We start from the raw sequence: 25,684 nt of genomic DNA on the forward strand, positions 1-25,684 counted from the left end.
ATTTACCCTTTAAAGCTCAAAATGAATTAATAAGGTCAATATTAGTACCCCATTTAGAAATGAGAAAATGAGAGTTTAGAGAGATCAATGAATAAAACAGAATTGTCATGGAAAATGAATAGGCCTGCAATCATTCAACAAATACTTTTTTAAAGCATGTTCTATGCTGTCAGTACCAGTCTAATGTGTCATGAACCAGGCCAGGCACTGGGGATAAAATGGTGAACTATCCCTGCCCTCCTAAAACTCATAGTGGCTGAAGTAGACATTAAATATCAATTACGTCAATTAACATTTCACTTAAAACTGTGACAAAAAGAAGTACAGTGGGACCTCACCCAGCCAGGATGATCAGGGATGACTTCCTAGGAAGTAACATTTATGCTAAAAGGTGACTCACAGATGCCAGGTAAATAGAGACAAGAAACGGTCTAGGCAGAAAAATAAAAATAAAAACAATTCAAAGCCTCTGTAACAGGAAAGAACTCGGCATATGGGACAATTGAAAAGGCACTGGTATTAGAGCAGCTGCCCCTTTCTTCAAGTGACTTCTGCAGGGAGATTGCTACTATAAATACACAAATCTATGATGCACAACCTAAACCAGAGAATTCATGACCCTGGGTTGGAGCATACTATGCTGGGGGTGAGTAGGATGAGATGAGCTGGACAAGTCGGCCACATCTAGAGCATGCAGGGGATTGTTGGTGTTGCAAGGATTAGGGTTCTTACTCTAAAAACATTAGGTAGCCCCTATCAGTTTTTAGCAAGGGCGTAACATAATCAGTTCTGTATGTGAATAAGATTATGCTTGCTGACCACTGTGAATGTCCTGATAAAATGGTTCATAATAATTCTTAAGTAAATTGTCTTTTTATAAGCCTACAATATGTTACGAGGACAAGCCACATACTCAAATTCTTTTGCCTTCTATAGCAGCAGATACCTTGTTTGATATCCCTGCTACAGAGAAAGTTGCCTGGGAACCAGCAGCAGCGGGAGCAGCATCACCTGGGAGTTTGTTAGAGAAACACATAATCTCAGGCCCCATCCATGACGTACTGAATCAGAATCTGCAGTTTTAACCAGATCCCCAGGTAATATGTTTGCACTTAAAGACAAGAAGCCTTATTTTACATAATCCATATCCCACTACCTCCCCTAGAAGCACCACCCCCACCTCACCCTCATGAAGTCTCAAAAGAATCTAAATGGCAACTCTTTCTGGGACTAATAATTTTATGGAGCCCACTGATACCTCTAAACTAGTTCATCAGCATTCTTGGATAGGATATTTGGATAGGATCCCATATGGTGACACACAAATATGGTTCTTAGTAAAGAAAGTGACCAAAAAAAAAAAAAATAGAACAAGTCAGAGTCCTGTAGCGCAGACATCATTACTAGCAAAAGCAGCCTATGACATCATTGTTATGTTGGCTAACCATGGGTTATTTTAGATCACCTCCTTCAAGGCAGTTATTAAATTGCACTTTGGTCTCACTTATAAAACAAAACACATGGCTGGGCATCTGTAATCCCAGCACTTTGGGAAGCAAAGGTGGGAGGATTGCTTGAGGCCAGGAGTTTGAGACCAGCCTGGGCAACATAGCAAGACCCCATTTCTAATAATAAAGAACTAAAAAAAAACAGTAACAGCAAAATACACACACATACCCACACACCATACACAATAAAACACCAAGCTTCTGCCATAAAATGCCTTATATTACCTGAATGACCAAGAAAATATTAACTATATGGTAAGATAATTTTGAGTTGATTTTTATTTTATTTTATTTTATTTTTTTTGAGATGGAGTCTCGCTCTGTAGCCCAGGCTGGAGTGCAGTGGCGCAATATCGGTTCACTGCAAGCTCCGCCTCCCGTGTTCACATCCTGCCTCAGCCTCCCAAGTAGCTAGGACTACAGGCTCCCGCCACCGCGCCCGCCACCACACCCAGCTAATTTTTTATATTTTTAGAAGAGACGAGGTGTCACCATGTTAGCCAGGATGGTCTCGATCTCCCGACCTCGTGATCATCCGGCCTCAGCCTCCCAAAGTGCTGGGATTACAGGCGTGAGCCACCGTACCCAGCGATTCATTCATTTTAAGGCAACAGTTACTTGCTAGTGGTAGTAGCCTTTTAGTCAGAATTTTCTCTAGATATTTTTCTTTGTTATCTTTAGGTACTTTGTCATGAGGTTAAAAAGTACAAAAGGTACTATGAAAATTATCTACTACTTAGTTTCTGATAGTTCCCATGAATTATGCAATATTGCTGTTTGGTAAATGTTCTGTGGCTCTGCTTGGAACATGTGGTGCTGTGTGAATGGAAACAGAATTTGAAAGCCAGCTGCCTGGATCGAATCCTTCTTTGCCATTTACTAGTTGTGCAACTTGGATTTCTCTGTGTTTCAGTTTCCTCATCTCTAAAAGGGAAATGACAATCATACCACACAGAGCTGTTATGAGGTTTCAACAGGTAAACACATTTAAACTACTTAGAAACAATGTCGGGAACATGTTAAATAGTACGCATTTACTAGTTTGCTGTTGTTATTATATTACAAATTAATATTATCAGAAGTCAAGAAGTTTTACTGGCAATTATTCTTGGGGCAATAAGCAAAGGAAAGAATGTTAGTCACACTTCATTCAAATGTCACTAGCAGGAAAGGTTACCTGCTAACAATTGGGAAATTGCCAAATATTTGTTCCTTTGATGACACATGTAAGAAACCTGTAAGGCCATGTGGTCTCAGCAAGATAATTACCAGAACAATTGCCTTGGGTGTCAAAAGTCAATAATTCAAAATGGTGTCTCACAATTTAAAAATCTTCTGTGATCATTTGTAGTTGAGAGTTTCTTCCCTGCAGATTTAAGATGACCTAACTTAAAACCAGCAAATATTACCTTCTTCTGCCAACTGAACTGTACTCAGAGTGTTAAAAGCCCCTACCATGTGAAATCAGTTTACTTTTATTAAGTTTTAGCAATGTAATCATTTCTTCAAAATGCTACATATTTTATACAGAGAGGATTATTTTACATGGCAAAAACATAATTCCACTTCCTAAAAGTTTGCAGCCTATGAAGCATGTATTACAAATCCTTACCATTCACTTATTTAATTTTGTTATTTTCTGATGCTCAGTGAAGTTGCATCTCAGATTACAAGACAGCCATTTCCTACAGGCTCTGTTGATCCTTTTGAAAAACATATAAATTCTGAGAAATAATTTCCACAGAGCAAAACAAAAAGCTACAGACATCACTTTCACAATGAGATAAATCCCATATGCTTTAATCTCTATAGCACATGGTTATTGTCTTAGTCCATTTTCTGCTGCTATAATACAATACCACAGACTGGGTAATTTAACAAGAACACAAGTTTATTTGGCTCACAGTTTTGGAGGCTGGGAAGTCCAAGAGCATGGCGCCAGCATCTAATGAGTGTCATCTCATGGTGAAAGTGTTTTTGTACATGGCAGAAGCCAGTGTACAAGATACAGGGAAGTGGGCTGAACTCATCCTTTTTATTAGGAACCCCCTTGAGCAATTACTAAATTATTCCCATGATAATGGTATTAATTCATTCATGAAGGCAGAGTCCTCATGCCCTATCAACTCTTAAAGGTTCAACCTCTCAACTTTGTTACAATGGCAATTAAATTTCAACATGAGTTTTGAAAGAGACATTCAAACCATAGCAGTTGTTTATCAAGAAAAACTCTGTACCTAACAGTATTCAATAATTACTTATTAAACAAAGAGAACCTTGTTTTAAAAATGTAATAAATACATGTACTTCATATTTCTGCATTTTTATTCCTGAGACAATTTAACACAAAATTAAGTTTTATCAATCAGATGAAAAAACCACTATTTTTTTTTCTTTTAAGTTTTCAGTTCAGGGGTACATGTACAGGATGTGCAAGCTTGTTACATAGGTAAATGTGTGTCATGGGGGTTTGTTGTACAGATTATTTCATCACCCAGGTATTAAGCCTAGTATCCATTAGTTATTTTTCCTGATCCTCTCCCTCCTCCCACCCTCCACCCTCCAACAGGCCTCAGTGTGTGCTGTTTCCCGCATGTGTCCATGTGTTCTCATCATTTAGCTCACATTTATAAGTGAGAACATGTGGTATTTGGCTTTCTGTTCCTGTGTCAGTGTGCCTCTAGCTCCATCCATGTCCCTGCAAAAGACATGATCTCATTCCTTTTCATGGCTGCATAGCATTTCATGGTGTATATGTACCACATTTTCTTTATCCAGTCTATCATTGATGGGCATTTAGGTTGATTTCATGTCTTTGCTATTTTGAATAGTGCTGCAGTGAATATATGCATGCATGTGTCTTTATAATAGAACAATTTATATTCCTTTGGGTATATACCCAGTAATGGGATTGCTGGATCAAATGGTATTTCTGTCTCTAGGTCTCTGAGGAATCTCTGCACTGTCTTCCACAATGGTTGAACTAATTTACGCTTCCACCAACAGGGAAAATTGCTCCTTTTTCTCCACAACCTTTCCAGCATCTGTTATTTTCTGACTTTTTAATGATAGCCATTCTGACTGGTGTGAGATAGTATCTCATTGTGGTTTTGATTTGCATTTCTCTAATGATCAGTGATGTTGAGCATTTTTTTCATATAACTGTTGGCTGCATGTATATCTTCTTTTGAGAAGTGCCTGTTCATGTCCTTTGCCCACTTGTTAATCTGGTTAGTTTTTTTTTCATTCTAAATTTGTTTAAGTTCATTATAGATGCTGGATATTAGTCCTCTATCCGATGCATAGTTTGCAAAATTTTTTTCCCATTCTATAGGTTGTCTGTTTACTCTGTTGATAGCTTCTTTTGCTGTGCAGAAGCTCTTTAGTTCAACTAGATTCCATATGTCAATTTTTGCTTTCGTTGCAATTGCTTTTGGCATCTTCATCATGACATCTTTGCCCATATCTATGTCCTGAATGGTATTGCCTAGGTTTTCTTCTAGGGTTTTTATGGTTTTGGGTTTTACATTTAAGTCTTTAATCTATTTTAAGTTGATTTCTGTATATAGTGTAAGGAAGGGGTCCAGTTTCAATTTTCTGCATATGGCTAGCCAGTTCTCCAAGAACCATTTATTAAATAGGGAATTCTTTCTCCATTGCTTTTGTCAGGTTTGTCGAAGATCACATAGTTGTAGGCGTGTGGTCTTATTTCTGGGTTCTCTGTTCTGTTCCACTGGTTTGCGTGTCTGTTCTTATACCAGTACCATGCTGTTTGGTTACTATAGCCCTGTAGTATAGTTTGAAGTCTGGTAGCATGATGCCTCCAGCTTTGTTCTTTTTGCTTAGGATTGCCTTGGCTACCCAGGCTCTTTTTTTGGTTCCATATGAATTAAAATAGTTTTTTTCTAGTTCAGTGAAGAACGTCAATGGTACCTTAATGGGAGTAGCATTGTATCTATAAATTTATTTGGGCAGTGTGTCCATTTTCACAACATTGATTCTTCCTTTCCATGAGCATGAAATGTTTTTCCATTTGTTTGTGTCATATCTGATTTCATTGAGAAGTGGTTTTTAGTTCTTCTTGTAAAGGTCCTTCACTTCCATTATTAGCTGTATTCCTAGATCTTTTATTCATTTTGTGGCAGTTGTGAATGGAAGTCCATTCTTGATTTGGCTCTTGGCTTGACTGTTGGTGTACAGAAATGCTAGCAATTTTTACACATTGATTTTGTATCCTAAGACTTTGCTGAAGTTGCTTATTAGCTTAAGAAGTGAAAAACACACTATTTATTTAAAAACTCCCACATAAAAAGCTGATAATTATGTTGCTTGAAATATACAATTCAGAGTATTTTACTCTAAAATTTTGCTTTGCTAATATTTCCTAAAATAATCAAGCTTCTAAATTACAAAATGGTACTCTGAAATATCATGAGACTTTTAATCAAATACAAATAAAATATCTATAAAAATATTACAAATTAATTTTTGTGTGCATAATATTTCTATATTAGTATAATTAACAAGATTCCATGAATATATTGTTTCTAATTTAAAGTGACAAGAATTCTATTGGAGATTAAGAAGTAGGTCAATCAATTGATTAGTAAATTCAGTCACTTTATCCTTATGGTATTTGAAGTAGCTAGTAAAATTCAGTACAAGACAGTACCACTGCAGCCATGTAGTCTAATAGCCTTTGTTTAAAATGATGGGTATTTGAGCAGGTTGGGTAAATACACTGCTGTACTCCATAAGAACCAGAACTAAAAATAGTACAATATGATACCTTTGATAACTCCAAGTTTCTTTAAAACAACATCATGTTATACATACCAGAATGTGGACATAATTATTTTTGATAAGTAAATGTAGGATCCATTTGTAAGAGAACATGGTTAAATATTCATAACTATAATTGTACTTCCTGTAGTTAGTGGCTGTCTCAATATAGTCAAAAGGTTTATCTCAATTGATTTTACAATCTATTCTCCATAACTCTATCAGTAGGAGACCATTTCTCTTATAGAACCATGCCTGTGAGTTTCAAAGATCACATGAAAGTAACTCTCAGCTTTGTTAGATATTATCCTTGTCACGTAGCTGCTTTGTCTGAAAAGCACTTAGACTATAAAGTTTAAGGGAAGCGCCATGTTTTATATTCTCATTGACCACTGATCGGCCAAGCACTGTTTACTGGACAGTTTATGTAAAAAGCACTGTGCCAGCTTAAGGAGGAATATAAAAATCTACAGTACAGCCTTGCCTACCTAGCTGGAAAGGTAAGTTAAATGCATGTGTACCAAGATGTCCTGGTTGATCCAAGCTGAGAGTGGACAGATAACAATTCTTCCCAATACTACACTAGTCTGCTTCAGGGTTTAATTTGCATGAGTATTTGTATTGGAAGGGCAGGGGACAGAAAGTTCTGGCTGGGTACAAAATCTAGATCTACTCACTATTTATCAGATATGTGTATCTCTGCATAAGTAATAATTATCTTCAATGCCAATGTCCTTATGTTTAACATGAGAGTAACAATAGTATATATTTTATAAGATTATAGAGAGAATCAAATTAGATAACACATATAAAATGCTTAGCATAGTGCCTGATAATTAATAAGTGAACAACAAATGTTGGTTACGTGAGGAAGTAGATTCCCTAGTGTGAGTTTTCTCTTTAGGAGAGTGGTTAAGCCTGAAGCTAAATAAATTGCTTTCAGATAAACTTTGTGAGATTTGAGTTCCAAACAGTACTGCTTGGGAGCTAAGGACATAAAATCAGATTCAGGGCTTGGGAGGGAGCAAGCTTTGCCTTTCTGCTTGGAACACAGTGAGGCCTGAGGAGTTGTGATGACCTTTGGCACCACATGGCTTTACAGTTTGGAGAGTACCAGGAGAGAAGCAATATTCTCACAAGAGACACTGCTCCTAAGTGCCTTTTGGGTACCAAACATCAAGGTGGATGGGAGAGAATACAGGAAACTGGTCCTGAGCAGATGTGAGAAAACAAAAATTATCAGAAATGACTGGAGCTATTTATACAAGGAAAGGCAATGAACCTCATTTGTATACTAACAGGCTGGTAGAGCCTGATGACATTTGCCTCATTCATATATAAACGCAATAAAAATATAAGGCAGCGCATGCTAAGGGCAAATAAAGTAGCCAAGATGAAAGTTCACTATGAAGTTCAGGGGAGGAAGAGATCAGTGTAAGATAGAGCATTCAGAGCCAAAACATCAGCTGGCCTTTGCAGACTGGTGGAAGCCAAGTTGTTTATGGCAGGTATTTAAGTAGGAAAGACAGGTGAGCCAAGGTGTGGAATGCACGCATGCTTGGGGCTGTGGGGACAACAACTGTTACAGGAGTAAGTGGGTGGTGTGTGCAAGGAAATAGTGGGGAAAAGATTAGAAAACTATTCTGGGATCATATTTGAATGGTGAAGGGACTTGGGTCCTGCAGGTGTTGGGGAACTACAGAAGAAAGATTTTGATTCACTGTAGGGAAACCTACAGTGAAACTAGTAATTGATAAAGTTAATCAGGCTTCACTTGTGGTACATAATAGGAGAGATGCACAGGAGTATGTGAAAATGGTGAAAAGCTCTTCCTAGATGAAGTGGGACAGCAATGGGATGTGATATTATACTGACATAACATTACTTACCATTTTCTTAAAAAGCATTTACAGGGGAAAAAAAGAAACTAATTAAGAGAAGTATGGTCTTATATTACCCCTCAATTTCCATTCAGAATTTTCTGATGATTACTACTCTATGCTCCAATGGATATAGCTGTAGGTCACATCTTGCTTGTTTGTAAGTTGCACAAGCACTCTTCATGATACACTGAAATTCCCAGCATTAATCTAACACTGTGTCTCTGTCTGTCTCTGTCTCTCTCTTTCTCTCTCTAGGTCTAATTGAGACTGTGCTTTGGAAATATAACTGCACTCCTACAATTTTTTTAGGCATTTCAAAACCTGCATATTGATATATTTCTATATAATGGTAGTTGTGATAGAACAGTGTCATATAAAAATATAGTTTTCTCTCATTCAGAGTCCTTGAAATAAATTTTTTCAAATAGGTTGGTAAAGCGATTTAATGCTTTTGCCTGCTGCTAACCCAACTGAATGTTGATACATGCCATTGGTTTACATCCTTCTTCCAATGTTTGCCTAGAAAAAAATGTTATTCAACTTGAGCAATGACTAGGTTTTTCGAGGACATTCTTATAATTACACATACTCACTTGAGCTCTTCAGCAAGATTCTCAGTAAAAGTCCATCATGATGCAGTAGGGTTTCCAGAAGCAAATTCCAGTTACAACCTGGCTGGGATAAGAGCAGTTTCAATTGACCCTCGGCTTTCAGTCCTCCAGCTGATGGAGTCCTTTCAAAATGCAAGATAAAGATGGAGTAATGAAGTTAATTTATCTATGAAATTAATAGCCTTAAAGTACAGATGCAATGCTAACTCCTTTAAATGTCAATTCCTCCCAGATTACTCTGAAAATGCTTTCATGCTTACTTACTTTAGGGTTGCCTGGGGAAGGAATTACACTTAATCTCAACTAGCTAAAAGCAAATTAACATTTGGTACCTTGCCAAATTTAAAACTGATACAAAATACCCATGTCTATATTTCATGGAACTATGTCTGTTTTTGTTTCATGGAGAGAAGAAAAATTATTTATGCATTTTTTGAATGCATTCATTTATTCACCAAATATATCAATGCCTACTATGTGCTATTAACTCCTTTCATTATTAATTGAAAGAAGTTCTGATGGGTTTCACTAGTTTATAATTTGCTATATAATGTGATTGCAGATGAAAAAAAAATCAAAGCTTCTGTCAAGGGTCAACCGTAATCTAATTATTTAATATGTAAAGGCTTACATCAACATTCAATTATCAGAACTGCTGCTATTACACTGTTACCTACTTGGGTAATCATTTCATCAAAGGGAAAGAATTCCGAGGTAAATACGCTTCTGCTTGAAAAATTATCAGTGTTGAACAGAAAATAGAAATCAGGTCTCTCACATCACCACTTTCATTTACCAATGAATCAGCAGGACAGCAAAGGAACTGATAACATTATTTACTTTCCCCTTCTAAAATCTAGAAATCTAAAATTTAGATTGGCTAACAGTCGCAAAATGGGAAATCAACTTACAGGGAGAACAACAACAAAAAAGGCAGGAAATAGTTAAACTCAATCTGGTGACAGCCTTAAGGACATGGGAATAGGGCGGCATGGGGAAGGGAAAGTGGACTGAGCAATCTAGAGGTGAGAATGGGAGCATCATATGCTTCAGGGTGGAAAGTAATGCAGAGCAAATGGTATCACTCAGAGTGGCAATTTGCAGCATTATCATTAGCAGATGGAATTTACTGTGTGGTAAGCCATCCAGTTATCAGCACAGTCTAGAGCAGTGGTTTTCAAAGCTTGAGCCCCAAACCAGCAGCATCAACATCACATCTTAATTCTCCAGCCTCATCCCATCAGAAATTCTGGGGCAGGGAGTAGGGGCGGGGAGCGGGGGACAGGGCAGAAATCTGTGTTTCAACAATCTTTCTCCAGGAGATTCTGTCGCATGCATGGTAAGGCTTGATGCATGTAGGGAGTGCTTTCTGAAGCACAGGCAGTAGGGTTAGGACCAATTAGCATCCTCTTTCCTGCCTCTGCCTTTGCGCAGATCCACTTTGGCTGCACCCACAATGGGATAAATGTTTGTGTTCCCCCTCCTCAAAATTAATATGTTGAAACCCTAATCCCAACGTATCTGGCAATGGGGACTTTGAGAGATAACTGGGTTCATCAGAGTGGAGACTCCATGAATGGGATTACAGTGCTTCTAAGAAGAGGCTGGAGAGTTAGCCTGACCTCTTTCTGCATGAGGATACAAGAAGTTCGCTATGGGAAACCTGGAAGAAGGCCTTCACTAGTATGCAACTGTACTGTATCTCATCTTAGACTTTCAGCCTCCAGAACCATGAGAAGTAAATGTTTGTTAAGCCACCCAGTCTATGGTATATTTGTTATAGCAGCCAGAGCTAAGATACCATCCATGCAATAAGCTCCCTATAACCTTTTATCTTTATCTTAATCCTACTCTTTCTTTAATTTGCAGCAAAAAATTCTTGATCCCTGTGAAGTCTTCATTAAAAATTTCTCTCCACAGTGGCAAGTTTACACATTTTAGCACTTTATTATTTCATCAACTAAAGTTTTATCTGTTCAATTCATGCAGATTCGAACTTTGTGAAGACACTTGCTTTATATCCCAAAGCTTCTACTAGTGAACTAAGCACATTTAAAGGCTTTCTAAATGTCAACTGATTGATTTTTCTGCTCATAAATGAGTAGGCAAACTTACAGAAAAAAAATGATGAGGACGCTTTGCCAAAAGGCTGGCTTAAACAAAAGTAAGAAGATTCAAAGACACAAAATGAAAAAGTCTCGAAGCACCTCCCCCTTGGCTTGGAATGGTATTTGGAACATCTCATAACCTTATGATGCACAAAATCCATCAGCTTGTGCTTGAACCTTGGGCCAACTCAGGCTTCCCATGTAAAACTCTGGTAACATATCTCAAATTGGAGTAACTCCTCAGGCAATTGGTGGGGCACTGTCAGCTAGGAAACCTCCTGCTTGGGTGAGCGGTAAAGAGAGAAGAAGGGTGTTACTAAACTCTAGGGCCACAGGAATCAAGTCTATCAGTTCTGAACATTCCAGGAGTTCTGAATTACTTTTGCAGATTAGTCTGGGTCTGGCTTTTGCAGTAGTTCCAAATGTGGTGCCAAAGGAAGAACTCACTAGGTGAGCCCTTTGGACTAAAAATCTAAAACAGATCCTCACAATGGCTGTCCCTACTTCCATCCTAAACCCTAAACACTGATTCTAGATGCTCCCTTGGGGTTCAATGGATGAAAAATGCTACTTGGTAGTAAGCTGTATATTAAAATTGACTTGGGTTTTGAACATTTCCTACCTATATATTATGCTTGAGTTGAGTGCTAACTTAAGGATCCATTTAATGAACTGAAAGATCTCATTTGGCTGGAGTGTAGAAAGGAAAGGGAATATTTGAGAGATAGTCTGAAGAAGGAGCCAAGAGCTAGATTGAGGAGGGCCTTAATATCCCAAGGTGTGGATTTTAGGCCCATTGGAGAGTTTGAGGCAGAGGAGTTTGCTGATCTGGTTGCAGTGTGGTGAATGGATTGGAGGTGGTTAGTGTTTTCCTTAGCCCTTCAGTCATGGAATAAAATCATTTGAATGTCACTTTATACCACTGTATCTGAATACCTGGTTATAAATAAAATCTCTCATTTACCAGATGGAAAGCTATTTGTTGACATGTACCTCAATTCTTGGATCTTTCAACTTATCACAGATTTTGAAATGTACAGTAGAATGACTCACTATGAGGAAAAATAAAATAGTACAAACATTCTTCAATCACCAAGCTCTGAGTAATAAATGCATTGAGGAATCTGTGTTGGGCATATGGAGAAGCATATGTTCCCTCAGCCTTTGAGCTGATGGAGCTGTGAAAGTGAGATTAGCCTTACAAAAAAATGACAGAAAGGGAAATTATATATATATATATATATATATATATATATACACACACACACACACACACACACACACACACACACGTATGTATGTATCAAATATGTACATGTTGAATTCCACCATAATACAAAGGGGGGAAAATGTTATAAATCCTATAGAACTCATAAATCTTGTACTAGGAGACAGGATGAATTTATGGCTGGGTTGTACTCAGCTTATACTCCAATAAGTGCTGTATTTCTGGGGCACAAATTTGCCTAAATAATTTTTAAATTCCAAGAAGTAGTGGGGTCCAAGCATTATTGGTTTATGAAACTATCAATTTTTATAAAATCATTGTGAAAAATCGTAGCTACATTCAGATATGTTTATGAAAATTCATCAATTAGTTCCTGTACTTTCTTCAATTTTTTGGTATATACTCATGCTGCAACAGAAAGTTTAAACAAAATCTTAGCTGTATCAGTCATACTGTCCTGACTTCCAACTTGATGTGAGGTAAGGCTTGGGCCAAGAGAAGGCTCTGCAGTAGGTTCACACTGGGATATGAGTAGCCTTATTGCTCAGGCCACATAACCATGGGGTATATTGTTCCTACCATTTATATATCATGCAGAAGCTGCAAGACTAGCAGAAAATTGGAATGGACTCCAAAATTCACAGCTTGGGAATGACACTCAGTGGTGCTGGAACACTGTCCCTCAAGACTTGATACTTACTTTTAACCAACAGCCATTATATGGTACTGTGGCCCCAACAGACAAACTACATAGGTCTGAGAGACAAGGGGTGAAAGTAGGAGCAGCCCCTCCCACCAAAGATTGTGATAATCCACTTGGCAAATCTGTGCTTTCTATCCCAATAACTATAAGCTCTGGAGGAGCAGAGGTTCTGGTTTCCATGGTGGGGTACGATGGGGGCATACACACCTCTACCAGGGGACCATTTAGGATCCCACTAAACCTAAAGTTATAGCTGCCATCTGGTCATTTTTGGCTCTCCATGCCAGCAGGCTATCAGGCAAAGAAAGGAATTACTATGCTGGTGAGGGTGAGTAACCCTATTTATCATGAGGAGCTGGGCTTGCTACTGCATAAGGGAAGCAGGGAGATGTATCTGTAACTGAAGAGATTCACCAGGGCATCTCTCAATGCTTTCATGACTGGCAATTATCACATTCAGAAGACTTCAGTAACCAAGACTGATAAGGGAATAGTAACCAGGAGTTCAGCACCTCGAGGATGAAGGTCTCAGTGACACCACTGGGCTAATAACATAAATCAGCAGAGATGATGGCCAATCATGAGGGAAAGATGGAATAGGTGGTAGAAGAATGTAATAATAAATATCACTTGCAGATTCAGAAATATCTGCAGCAGGGGGTACTGTAGCCTGCCCTGCTAAGTCCATTGTCATTAAGCTTAAATAAATAAATAAATTGTAACCAGCTATGACCCTGAAGAATCAATGATAGAATTCAGGGAACCTAACACAGGGAATAAGCAGATCTCAGTGGTGTAAAGGGTAGGGCCATAGAAGACATTGTCAATGACCCCATGTATTAATCCGTTTTCACATTGCTCTAAAGAACTACCTGAGACTGGGTAATTTATAAAGCGGTTTAATTGACTCACAGTTTGCATGGCTGGGGAGGCCTCAGGAAACTTATAATCATGGCAGAAGGCGAAGAGCAAGCAAGGCACATCTTACATGGCAGCAATACTAATCTAGCACCTGAATCACTAAGACATTGGACAATACTGAATAACTCAGCCATCCTTTTGAGGAGCAGAAGTTACCTCCTTGGTGCCATTGACTATTATTGGTCCCTGTCTATAAGATATTGACCTGTTACGGGGAGTTCAGAAAAAGTCTCCCCTAGCATCACATCCCTGACCCAGTGAGAAAGTGGTTCAATATTTCTTCCACTTTATCATACTTGAAGTAAGTCCTTTCAACATGTTTAGATAATTGATAAAACTTGCCACTCTCTGAAATATATAGCTCTTTACTAACAGCAGCTATGAATGATAGTTTAGTATTTATGTGATGAATGCCACTGAGGCACTTGAGCTCATGGAGTCCTCATGACCCTCCCATGAGAGTATCTCAGAAGTTAAGGGAAGAAGATGTTTCAAGATGGAGGAAGTAGACCATAGGACTACATGCAGTCTTCAAGAAGATTAATAAGATTGTATTGTAAGAAGATTAATAAGATTGTATTATATTAATGTCTCAACATCCTCACCAAAATATAAACTGTTTCATATATGGGGAAACTGAACTGAATCACGCCCAGGCTAACTTTCCAAAATCACAAAACTCAGCAAGTATGCAAACCAATGTGAAAACCTATAGCTGTTTCCTATCATCACATTGCTGGCTTCATTTCTATATTCTGAATTATGTAATATATTTAAGCCATGATAGAAAAGACATAAACCTTAAGATATCTAGGTCCATATGCTAAATACCTAGTTCAGTTGACATTTTCACTTTTTAAAATAACTGTTCCATAGACACTGACTTCCCTCTGAAAATCTTTTCATACTGCTTGTCCATCCACACTCTGGAACAGCCGTTTAAGATCTCTGGTGTTTAAATCTCTCATTACTTCTCCGCTGGCTATTGGCACTATGTCAACGCTTGGCACCTCATCAGAGCACAAGATCTCTAAGCTCTTTTCCTCAGTCCTGCAGAGCAGTTTTTCAGCAGCAATTGGGAGACCAAAAACTCTTTTTGTCCTCCTCCCTAGATATTCTCTCCTAAGGATACTAGAAGTCACCTCCTCATTAAGACGGTGCTTCCCCTGCCTGGGCCTTACCACACAGATCAAATGTTCCTACCATTTAATATAGCACTTATGCAATACAATACTTTAATATAGCACTTAGGGGACACAATACCAGTTTGAATTTTTTAATTAATTCATTCAACTAATATTTATTGTTTAACTTGTATACGCTAACCATGGAGACATAACAGTAAGCAAAAAGCAGAAATTCCTTATTCTTATTGAATTTAGTGGAGGATACCTATATAGTTTAAGTGATCATAAATATAAAGATAAAATAACAATTATGAAAACTCATTGAAAGAAAAGCAAAAATGCTATTAGAAGTTGTAGTAAAAAGGAAGTTAACTAGTCTTTGGGGTTGATAAAAGGCTTCCCTGCAGAAGTCACATTTGAGCTGAGAGATGAAGATATGCTGGCATTACCTATGTGAAGGAGAAAGACATTTTAGTGAAAGGGAAAAGCATATGCAAAGATCCTGTGGCAGAAAGGAAGATGGCATAGGAAGAAAATGTAAATGGGTTAATGTGTGGAAAGCAGAATTCACAGAGTAGCAGGTATCAGAAGTGGGTTGAGAAGTGGGTAAGAGTCACATCTATGTAGATATTGTAGGCTATGCTAGTTTTTTGTACATACTTAAGGATAACGGTGAATTCATGGAAGGTAAGCCATAAGTATGCCATGATAAAATGTGAGTTTTGAAAATAGCTTTGGATTTGAGAAAACTCTTGCTACAGTTGGAGAATATTATAAATGGAAGTCAATATGTACACAGGAAAAATGCTAGTGGTCACTGGAGTAGTTAAGAGAGAGATGATGGTAGTTGGGAGTAAGGTGAAACTGGTACTATGGAGAGCAGATATTAGAAGTTAAAACTAATGAGACTTAGTAATGGATTTGGTATGTAGGAGAGAAAAAAGGAGGTGTCCAATTGCCTTCTAAGTCTAAGTCTCTGGCTTCTACAATTGGATGGCTGTACCATTAGCTAAGACAGGGAATAGTAGAAGAGGATCTGTTTGGAGGGGAATATCCTAAGTCCAGTTTTGGTCATGGTGAGTTCGAGATGTCTTTATGATTTCCAGGTGTAAATTTCAAGAAGGTAGTCATGTATGGTTGGTACCCATATATTATGGATCTGTAGTCTTAGAAGAGATTAAAATTAATGGTATGGATTTGGGGGGCACACAAGGAGTACAGGAAACATAGAATGTTATCATCATCAAGAAAAAGGGTTACAGTATAGAATACTAACAATGTTCAATATTTAATTGCCAGGTTAAAGTAGATGAACCTGCAAAGGAAACAGAAAAGCAGCAACAGGAAAGAAAGAAGACAAAAGTGGGTAAATATCTCCAGAGGAAATCAAGAGAATACGTCAAAATGGAGGGAGTAGACAACGGTATCATATACGGTGGTCAAGTAGGCAAATACAATTGATTTCTTCACCAACATGTGACAATATGAGGAAAGGGACTTTATCTCAAATGTCATTGCCTGCCTCTTTCTTCACCATTGACACCTAGCATAATGCCTTACATGGAGAACATTTTTTGAATGCATTTATTGAAGGAATGATTAAACACATCTTTCTAAACTAAATAAAAGGAAAGACCCACATAGCATGTAATATGAATATAATGAAACCAAAGATAGCTTAATATGTTTAGGGAGGAAAATATATGTATATAAATACAAATCAGGATTACATTGAATAGAAGCATAGTAGAAACAAAAAGCCCAGTGGAAAGAAATATATACAGCTCAAAATGGACTGGCCATGAATCAAAGCATCATGTTGTCACCATAAAAGAAAATTAGTAATTAAAATGAATGGACTGTTTACTCACACTGATTATATTTCTTGGACTCAGTGTACAGTTATGACCTACTTAGCTAAGGAAGACCTGAAAATGCTTTTTTAAATCACATGAAGAGGAAAGTTTAGAAAATGATAAAAGGCATTATAATGCAACATATTATAATTGACTAGGACAGCATTCTTTCTTGAACATTTCTATGAATGAACAATATGGTGTCTGTATTAACCTTGAGATTAATACATTTTCCACATGTCTTAGTTTAATCTAGTTTAAAACTGATTATCCTTTCTAAATCAACTCATGTTATTAGCCTATACCACTGCTAGGGACAATGAATATAGTACATTTTACTTACTGCTTTGAAAATATATTTATTTTCCCTAAAATAAACTCTTCTAAACTCTATTCCCAGGGTTCTAGGAGAATATGAAAAATTGTGCTTTTATCCATTCATAGTTTTCTCTAGTAAGATTACAGACAAATTTATGGTCCATACTGCTATTTGTACATTTTTAATTCTATTTGTATTCTGAATTTCATGTCCTTTTTGTTTCTTTCCTTCTCACCCACTTTTAATTAATTATCTTAGTTTATTTAATATTGCTAAAAGCTGACTTAAATTCTTTCTGAAACAATGTGCAGGTACAAATAAGTAAGCAAATAGATGAATAAATTACTAAGTTCCTTCATGATATTAACTATTTCAGTCACCTCTCCTCTCAGCCTTCTCCTTTACCAAAACATAGGCCTAATATATTTTTTGTTTGTCATCATCCAACTCCTGTATTTCCTTGAACAGTTCATTTTAGTCGCTAAAGTGAAGAATAGAGTTTTGAAGGATAATTTGGGGGTGAAAGACTCATACAGACAGCTGTTACAGGTGAGGGAAATGAATGGAAAGGTGAGATTTTTAAGGTCATATAATGGTGGTCTAGGAATCCCCATTGTAATGTCTCATAAATATAAATCAGTAACTTTAGTTATTTTAAAATTGCTTTTATTGCTGCCCTGGGTTCCTCTGATAGTAGGGTGCTCTGAGCACACTGGATTATAAATCACATGGATCATGTCTTTCTAAGCAGATTATATGGACTTAGTTGAAAATATGACACCTAATGGGCAGGGGGGATATCGGCGAGAGTCCTCCTAACATACCTTGCATGGAAAATTTAGAAAGACAAAGGAGAGAACCAAAGGTATTCCAAGAAAGGAAACTGCATAAACAAAGGCCTGACGCTGAGAATAAGCAACGAATTCAATATTAAAAATATGGAATAACTAAGTCTTAAAGACACATGAGGAGACTGACTTAACTGGAGCAGAGAAAACTCTCCAGGAAATAAGCCAGAAAACTCTCCAACAAGTAAGCCAGGAGTGACAGTGTGGGTGAAGCAGAAGCTACTACAGGTTTCTGAATGAGAGAGAGAGATAATGAAAACAGTCTTTTAAGCATGTTAAATAATAGTAAAATGGACTAAGGTTGTAATAATGGGGTGGAGAGAAAGGGTGATTCTAAGAGAATTTTCGAAGAAGAATGAACTAAACACAATAATAAACTAGGACTAGAGGAAGAAAAGGCTCAACATGGAAATCATGATCAAGATTCTATTTTGGAAGCATGTAGCAACATTGTTCTTCATAATAGAAAAGACTCCCTGCATGAAGGACAAGGGAAGAGGGGAAAGAAGGATCATTTGAAGACATCGTATTGAATGAAAGTGGGTATTTAAGAAATAAGAAGAGCTGGACACATACCGTTGGGGTATAGGTAATCACTCAAAGCTATAGACGCAGAACTGGAAATCATCTGTATAGAGGTTACAAGTTAAGCCATATGAATAAAAGAGAAATCAAAGAAAATAGATTTTCTTTTTGCTTTTCAAAAAATGTATTCACAAGCCGGGTGCAGTGGGTCATGCCTGTAATCCCAGAGCTTTGGGAGGCCAAGGTGGGCAGATCACTTGAGGTCAGGAGCTTGAGACCAGCCTGGCCAACATGGTGAAACCCCGTCTCTACTGAAAACACAAAAAATTAGCTGGGCGTGGTGGCACATGCCTGTAATCCCAGCTACTTGGGAGGCTGAGGCAGGAGAAACACTTGAACCTGGAAGGCAGAGGTTGCAGTGATCCAAGATCGTGCCACTGGACTCTAGCCTGGGCAACAGAGTGAAACTCCATCTCAAAAAAAGAGTATTCATAATTAATAAAATTAAATTACAATCACTATAAAAACTTTGGAAAATATAGACAACTATGTAGATGAAAACTAAAATTGCTTGCAATCCTACCACCCAGAGATAAAAACTATAAACCCACCACTATATATCCTTTCAATATTTATTTTTCTACATGTACTTTTTTTTGTGCTCTAAATATGGTAGTATAGCATAGTTCAACACTTCCTAATGATGTCCCACCTTCCAATAATTGTTAATTCCCTGCAAAACAAGAGTTCTCTCACCCATCAAGTTTGGGGAATCTGCATACTAGATCACTCCTTTGAGACTGTCTTAGTCCATTTTGTGCTGCCATAAAAGAATAACACAGACTGGGTAATTTACAAAGAAGAAAAAATTATTTCTCACAGTTCTGGAGGCTGGGAAGTTCAAGATCAAGGCACAAGCATCTGGTGAGGCCATCTTGCTGCATCCTCACATGGCAGAAGAAGGGCAAGATAAAATGAACCCATTCCTGTAAGCCCTTTTTATGGTAATCTTAATCCATTTAAGACGGAAAAACCCACTTGATACAACTAACTTCCATTAGACCCCACCACCCAACACAATTGCATTGGGGATTATATTTCCAACAATGAATTTTGGAGGATACATTCAGACCATAGCAGAGCTAAACACTACATACTAGCACGTCAGAGTCCCTACAAAGTTAAATCACAAAAAAGGCCTTACATAATTAATAACTGACAATCTTATTTGTGCAGTAGAATGATTTTTCATGTACACCTGTTAACATCATACTGAACTGCTCTTCCCTTTGAAAGGGGGGGCGCGTGTGGTTGTCAAGAGCTTAAGCTTTAGAATAGAACAGGTCTGGGTTCAGAGCCTGGCCTCCAATTTTGTTCTCTCCAGAATGTTGCTGCCTATACAGCACTTTGCTCTCCATAAAAGAAGCACCCGAGTACTTACCTTACAGAACTAGTGTGAGGTTTTAAAAAGATAATGTATGTAAAGCACTTAGCACTGTGTCTGGTACACACTTATCACTCTGAAAACTGGGTTGGCTTTGGTAATTTCATAATTACTAACCTCAATTTCCCCCCTAACTTATCTACCACAATTATTTCCCTATGTAATTATTTTTCAAAACCCAGCCCTTTAATCACTCCACAGTAGTCTATTATGCCACTATCCCATACTGAATTGTTTAATGCTACAATGTAGAACATTTATTTCCATTTTTTTCTCTTACAAATGATGCGCCAATGGATATCTTCATATATAAAACTTTGTCAACCTCTCTGATTAATTGCTTATAGTTGATTCCTAGAAACAGAATTGTTAGATAAAAGAGCAAAAATATTTTTAAGTTTTTAATAAGTATTACTAAAGTGCCCTCATGAATTTGCAAAAAATTTCATTTCCACTATGAGCTGAATAGTCGTCCCCATGTTCTAGTCTTTGTGTTAGGATAATAATGGAGATTGGTTGCTAAACAGAACAGAAAGAAAAGAAATGTGCATTTTTGCTTGCTGTAGATATAGAAAAGAGAAAGAAGTTAATATAAGAATTAGTGTTTGAAAGATAAGCCCATTTCCATGCTGATTTCTAGGACTCTAGCTGGGTTGATCCAAGCAAGCTTGGAAGTGGAAGTCTTACAGAGTTATGCCTAAAAGAGAATAACTCCAGTGGTTCCAGATATAAGATAAAAGTGGGCAGTAAAATAGGTTAAAGCAAATGTGATAATAACATGGAGAACAGATATGTTTATAAACTTAGGAACTCATCAAATGACACAGCTTGTTTGCTTGACTCACACTGTAAGAGATCCAGTCATTTGTTACTTTTGCAACAATGAGTATTAAGGAGTTAGCTATTTAATTCCTAATGAAATAAAATATATTTATGGGCAAGATGGCAAGATATATTTACACACAAGATGACAGAGCATTGAGACTATTCCATTTCTAGGACTCAATCATAAGGAATTAATCAGAAATGCAGACAAAGTTTTACATGTAAATGAAGTAATAACAATAAATTGAGGTCCTTGAAGATGGGGTCTATGTCTCATTAATGTTGGATTTTTCATTACTCATATGGAAATAGGCACACATGAGGCAAACAGTGTAAGTTTGTTGTGTCTATGGAAACTTCTGTATATGAGGTTTTCACACCCTCTATTTATGGGTGACAATCTTGTTCCTCAAGAGAGAGATATAGTCAGCTTAGACGGTAAAATAGCTGATAGTGTATTTCCAAGATGAATCAAGAATGTATGGGGATTAACAATCTCTCCTTTAGCTGTACATGATATTTTTATTCTCAGATACCAAGGAAAGGTACTTTCCAATGTTATATTTAGCAAGAAATCAAACTGCCGTCTCACATAATGCCACAAAATGCCATCAGATTACTCTGGAAGCACATTTTGTACTTTAAATGATTTTTCTTGTTTTTAAGTGCTGTTAATTAAATAATAAAAGTGAAAGATCCTACTTATAATTTAAAAAGTTAACTTCTCTCTCAACTTCTACCTAAGGCTCTGAGTTAGTTACATGTCTATGTTTGATAATTAGCTTGAGAACTGTCAAATCCCCAGTCATAGATCAAGAAAGACACGTTTTAAAACTAAATTCCAAAAATTTACAGTTTTCCATTACATCGCTAAAGCTATAAGCTAGTAAAATAATTATGAGGCCCATGCCTTTGATTCTTGAACTAAAAAAAAGAGAAATAATACTCTTTACTTACCTGCCAATTGTGAAAAGCTGCAAGTTCTTTTTGTAAGGTATAAGTTCATTTACATCCGTAGATAAAAATTTCTATTAAATTTTAAAAGGAATCATAGAATTATAGATAGTATGGCATTTAGAGGCTCTCACCTGAGTAAAGAAGGGTAGAAATGTGATATGCAAGAAACCCAATATAATGGTTGCTTAAAAAATGATTTTAAGGAATCTGAGGCAGACTCAACCAGGCCATGCTGAAAAGTCCTAGGGAAATACAAATAATTAGTTTAGAATATACAGGAAACATTAACTATGACCATTGAAATAACTTTTGATTTTTATTTGTGATTCAGTTAATGATTTTTTGTTTGTTTGTTTCTTTGTTTGGAGACAGAGTCTTGCTCTGTCGCCCAGTCTGGAGTGTAGTGGTACGATTCTGGTTTACTGCAACCTCCGCCTCCCAGGGTCAAGCGATTCTCCTGTTTCAGCCTCCCTAGTAGCTGGGGTTACAGGCACATGCTGCCACGTGTGGCTGATTTTTTTTTTTTTTTTTTGTATTTTAGTGGAGATGGGGTTTCAACATGTTGCCCAGGCTGGTCTTGAACTCCTGAGCTCAAGCAATCCACCTGCCTTGGCTTCCCAAAGTGCTGGGATTACAGGTGTGAGCCACTGTGCCCGGCTCAGTTAAAGATTTTTACACAAAATGGTATTGTGCTAGAATGGACAATGCCCCCACTTCATCCGCTTGGGATTTATGTTAATAGGTGGCTCAGGGGCCAGGTGGGCAAGTCAGCACAACCATGAAAAACCACAAGTTGAGACTTAGAATTTTTACGAACCTGTATAAAACAATCTTTACACTTGGGGAAGGTGTAACAATACCATTATCATTTAATTTTTAAAAATCTCATGTTATACAATTTGTCATGACAAAAGGATACAGAATAGTACAATGAATATTACTTATGTTTCCCATGAGTAGTATTTTTAGGTCCCATTGTTATTTTCTTCAACCTGGATCCAATAAATGCCGGTATTTGCTTCATTAATGTAAAAATTTTAGCATGATGGTACCTCTTTTTAATCTTTAAAGTGATTTAGAAATATTAAATAATTAATTAGAATTTATAATTAATTTTGTATGCTCCTAAGGGTCTAGAGAGGGCTTATAAAGAAGAATTTAATTGTAAAATACATAATTATAATTTCAAAATTAAAACAATGTAACCCGAATATCTGATCTTTGGCTATCAACAGTTACTGTAACATTTTTCTAGATTGGCTCAAATTCAACTCTAAATCTTGACACAATAGAAAAGGATTTGTTACATAAAATCTTTAGCAGATAACTTGGCTAGTAAAAAATGTATAACAACAGGAGATTACATTTTCCTACACAGAGTTAAGAGTAATGACTGGGAACGCTTTTGAAATGGAATTTTTGAGGTAGTACCATCTCTCTTTATATACAGTACAGGAGCAATAGTGTCTTTTGATATCCAGAACATAATTCCATTTTGAAAATCCACCTTTATCTTTTCACTCCACATCTTGCTTCTTGTATCCTCATGTTTTTTCAAATTTGACCCTTCTCTCCCCTGGTTGTCTTGCTAAATAGAACATTTTCTAATTAAATAGACTTGGACATTTTTTTAGACTTTAATATATCATCTCTTCTTTAAAAGGCTTTTTTTCTCACTAAATCTCAGATCAAAACAGAAATTCCTTAAATAGGCTTCAAAGTCAGGCTGTAATATTTCCATCCCATGTATTCCACTATGTGAGCTAGAGAAGTAGGCAGAAGCCAGACCAGGTACCAGGATATGTTTTTCTAAGGAGTTTGGACTTAGTACTGGCAGTAAAGAATCATTGAAGAGTGTATAACATGGGATTAACACTAGCAGTTTTACATCCTAGAAAAATCACTTTAGCAGTAGTGAGGAGAGCAGACTGGAAAGAGTCAGTCAGGAGAGAGGGAGATAATGAAGGCAATATTGTAGTAGACAGGTCAGAGAGGATAAGACACTGAACCAAGGTAAGAGATAGGAGATAGTAAGTAGCAGACAAATATAAAACATGTTAAATTCACAGAATGAACAATATTCATCTCTTAATGACATGGAGTTGATGATGGCATGAGTGGGAAGATAGAAGGAGAAAATTGAGGAAAACAAAGAAGCTTAGGATACGTTGCAAGTATTTTATAGTTTTAGATATGTTAAGCTGGCTACAGACATCTGAAGTACATCCAAGGCATCCAATAGTAATTTGGATTTACTGCTACAGCACATACAAGAGCTGTCTGGTTTGAAGATATCAATGTGGAAGTCATCAACATAATGGTATAGCCATAGCAATGGATGAATTCACACTACCCCCCAACCCCCTGCCAAGGAAAAAGGAACGTAAGATGTAAAGATAGTCAAAGATAAAACTCTGGAACATACCCACTCTTAAAGGGTGAGGCCAGAAAAAGAAACATTCAAGCAAAACCAAGAAGAAACAATCAGAGAAGTAGGCCAAGACACAGGAGAAAGTGGTGTTAGAGAAGCCAAAAGAAGAGAAAATGACAGAATCCACTGGAGTTAGCAATCAGGTATGTATGGAGGACCCTGCCCATGTTGTTAGCTTAGCATGCTGAGGGTAGAAGTCCAGTTGCAGTGCACTGAGTGAGTGGTAGGTATAAAAGTAGACAATGAATGAAAACTGTTTTGAGAGGGAAACATAATAGTAATGGAGAAACATTTTTTAATATAGGAGATGTTTGGGGGAAGGGGCCACAAGATAAGATAGAAAGGATATTTAAAAGGCCATTAGTAGGAGGTAAATGCAATCAAGAGGTCAGGTAAAAAGATTTACTTTAATTGGGAAAAGAGACATATTGATCAGAGAGTAATCAAAGGATGCAGAGGTGAGTGGGGAGAATAATTATTAAGAACGGAAATGAGAAGTTAAAGTGCATTCAAGATGGTGTGGATTTTCTTAGAGAAGTACAGGGACAAGGCCATCTGCTAGCAAACAGATGGGGCAAGACCAAGTGGGGAAGGATGAAAAAAGGAGTTACCCAAGATTGGACAAAGAGTGGAATTGCCAAAAGGTATAAAAGGAGAGGTAGGTGATATTCTCTAAAAGTGAACCAGAGTCCGGATACAGCCCAAGAAAGTGAGGGTATGAGGAGGACCATGCCACTGCAAGAGAGCTAGGAAAGGGACGGTGCTGGTACAATGTGACAGGAGATGCAGCAAGTGGCCTGGAGAGAAAGGCAGTCTCAAAGGAAGAGAAAGACTCAGAGAAAAGGATGGGACAAGACATGGAAGTCTTAATGAGAAAGCAGGAGGGACTGGAGAATGTGGACAAAGATACTACATATCTTTGTAGCCTTTCGCATAGCCTATGCCTATTTTCCCTCACACTTCTTTGATCTCTTTGCATAAAATCACCATTTGTCTCGTTATCTGAGGGCCACCTCATTTCTCTAAGAATGAATACCTTACCTAGATGACTTCTCTGTCATGTTCAAGTAGCTCCATAGATTGCTCTACCTCTGAAGCTTCTCTACTAAGTCTTCTCTGACTACCCTTTCTAAAATATATCCCCTTTCACAACCTCATCCCCGTTCTATGCCCTAATTTTGGTTTGTTTCTTTATAGGATTTAACCCTACCTCCAATCCCTTTCCATTTACTTCTTTATCTGCTCCATACCCCAAGGGTAAGGTCATCAAAGGTTATATTAGAGGTAGTGCATGGGCACATGCAGGAACCGGAGCCATAGAGCCTGGGCTTATATCCTGAATATGCTTTTATTAACAGGCAATGCTGGTGGCAGTATATTTAGCCTTAGTTTCCTCATTTGTAAAATGGGAATTAAAATAGTAAATCACCTCACAGAGACCGTATGAAGATTAAGTGGAATAATGTATTTAAAGGATTTAGCAAAGTGCCTTGTACACAATAAGTGCTCAATATAAGTAAGATATCATTATAAGATAACAACAGTTAGAAATTGTCCTTAAAAAAGTCTATGGCCATTTCAAAACTGACATGAAATTCCTGATAGTCT

At 37.3% G+C, this 25,684-nt stretch overlaps 1 protein-coding gene across 1 annotated transcript in view; it reads right to left on the reverse strand.

Moving 5' to 3' along the window:
- KIAA0825 (KIAA0825 ortholog) overlaps nucleotides 1-25,684 on the reverse strand; it is a 461,655-nt gene that overhangs the window by 277,357 nt on the left and 158,614 nt on the right. The window contains exons 11-12 of the mRNA XM_030816963.1: nucleotides 21,777-21,887; nucleotides 8,767-8,906 (exon numbers count right to left, since the gene is read on the reverse strand). Of these exons, the coding sequence (XP_030672823.1) occupies nucleotides 8,767-8,906; nucleotides 21,777-21,887 (251 nt within the window). The remainder of the gene's footprint in view (nucleotides 1-8,766; nucleotides 8,907-21,776; nucleotides 21,888-25,684) is intronic.

This window comes from Nomascus leucogenys, chromosome 2 (genome assembly GCF_006542625.1).
Source record: "Nomascus leucogenys isolate Asia chromosome 2, Asia_NLE_v1, whole genome shotgun sequence".
NCBI classification, from domain to species: Eukaryota; Metazoa; Chordata; class Mammalia; order Primates; family Hylobatidae; genus Nomascus; species Nomascus leucogenys.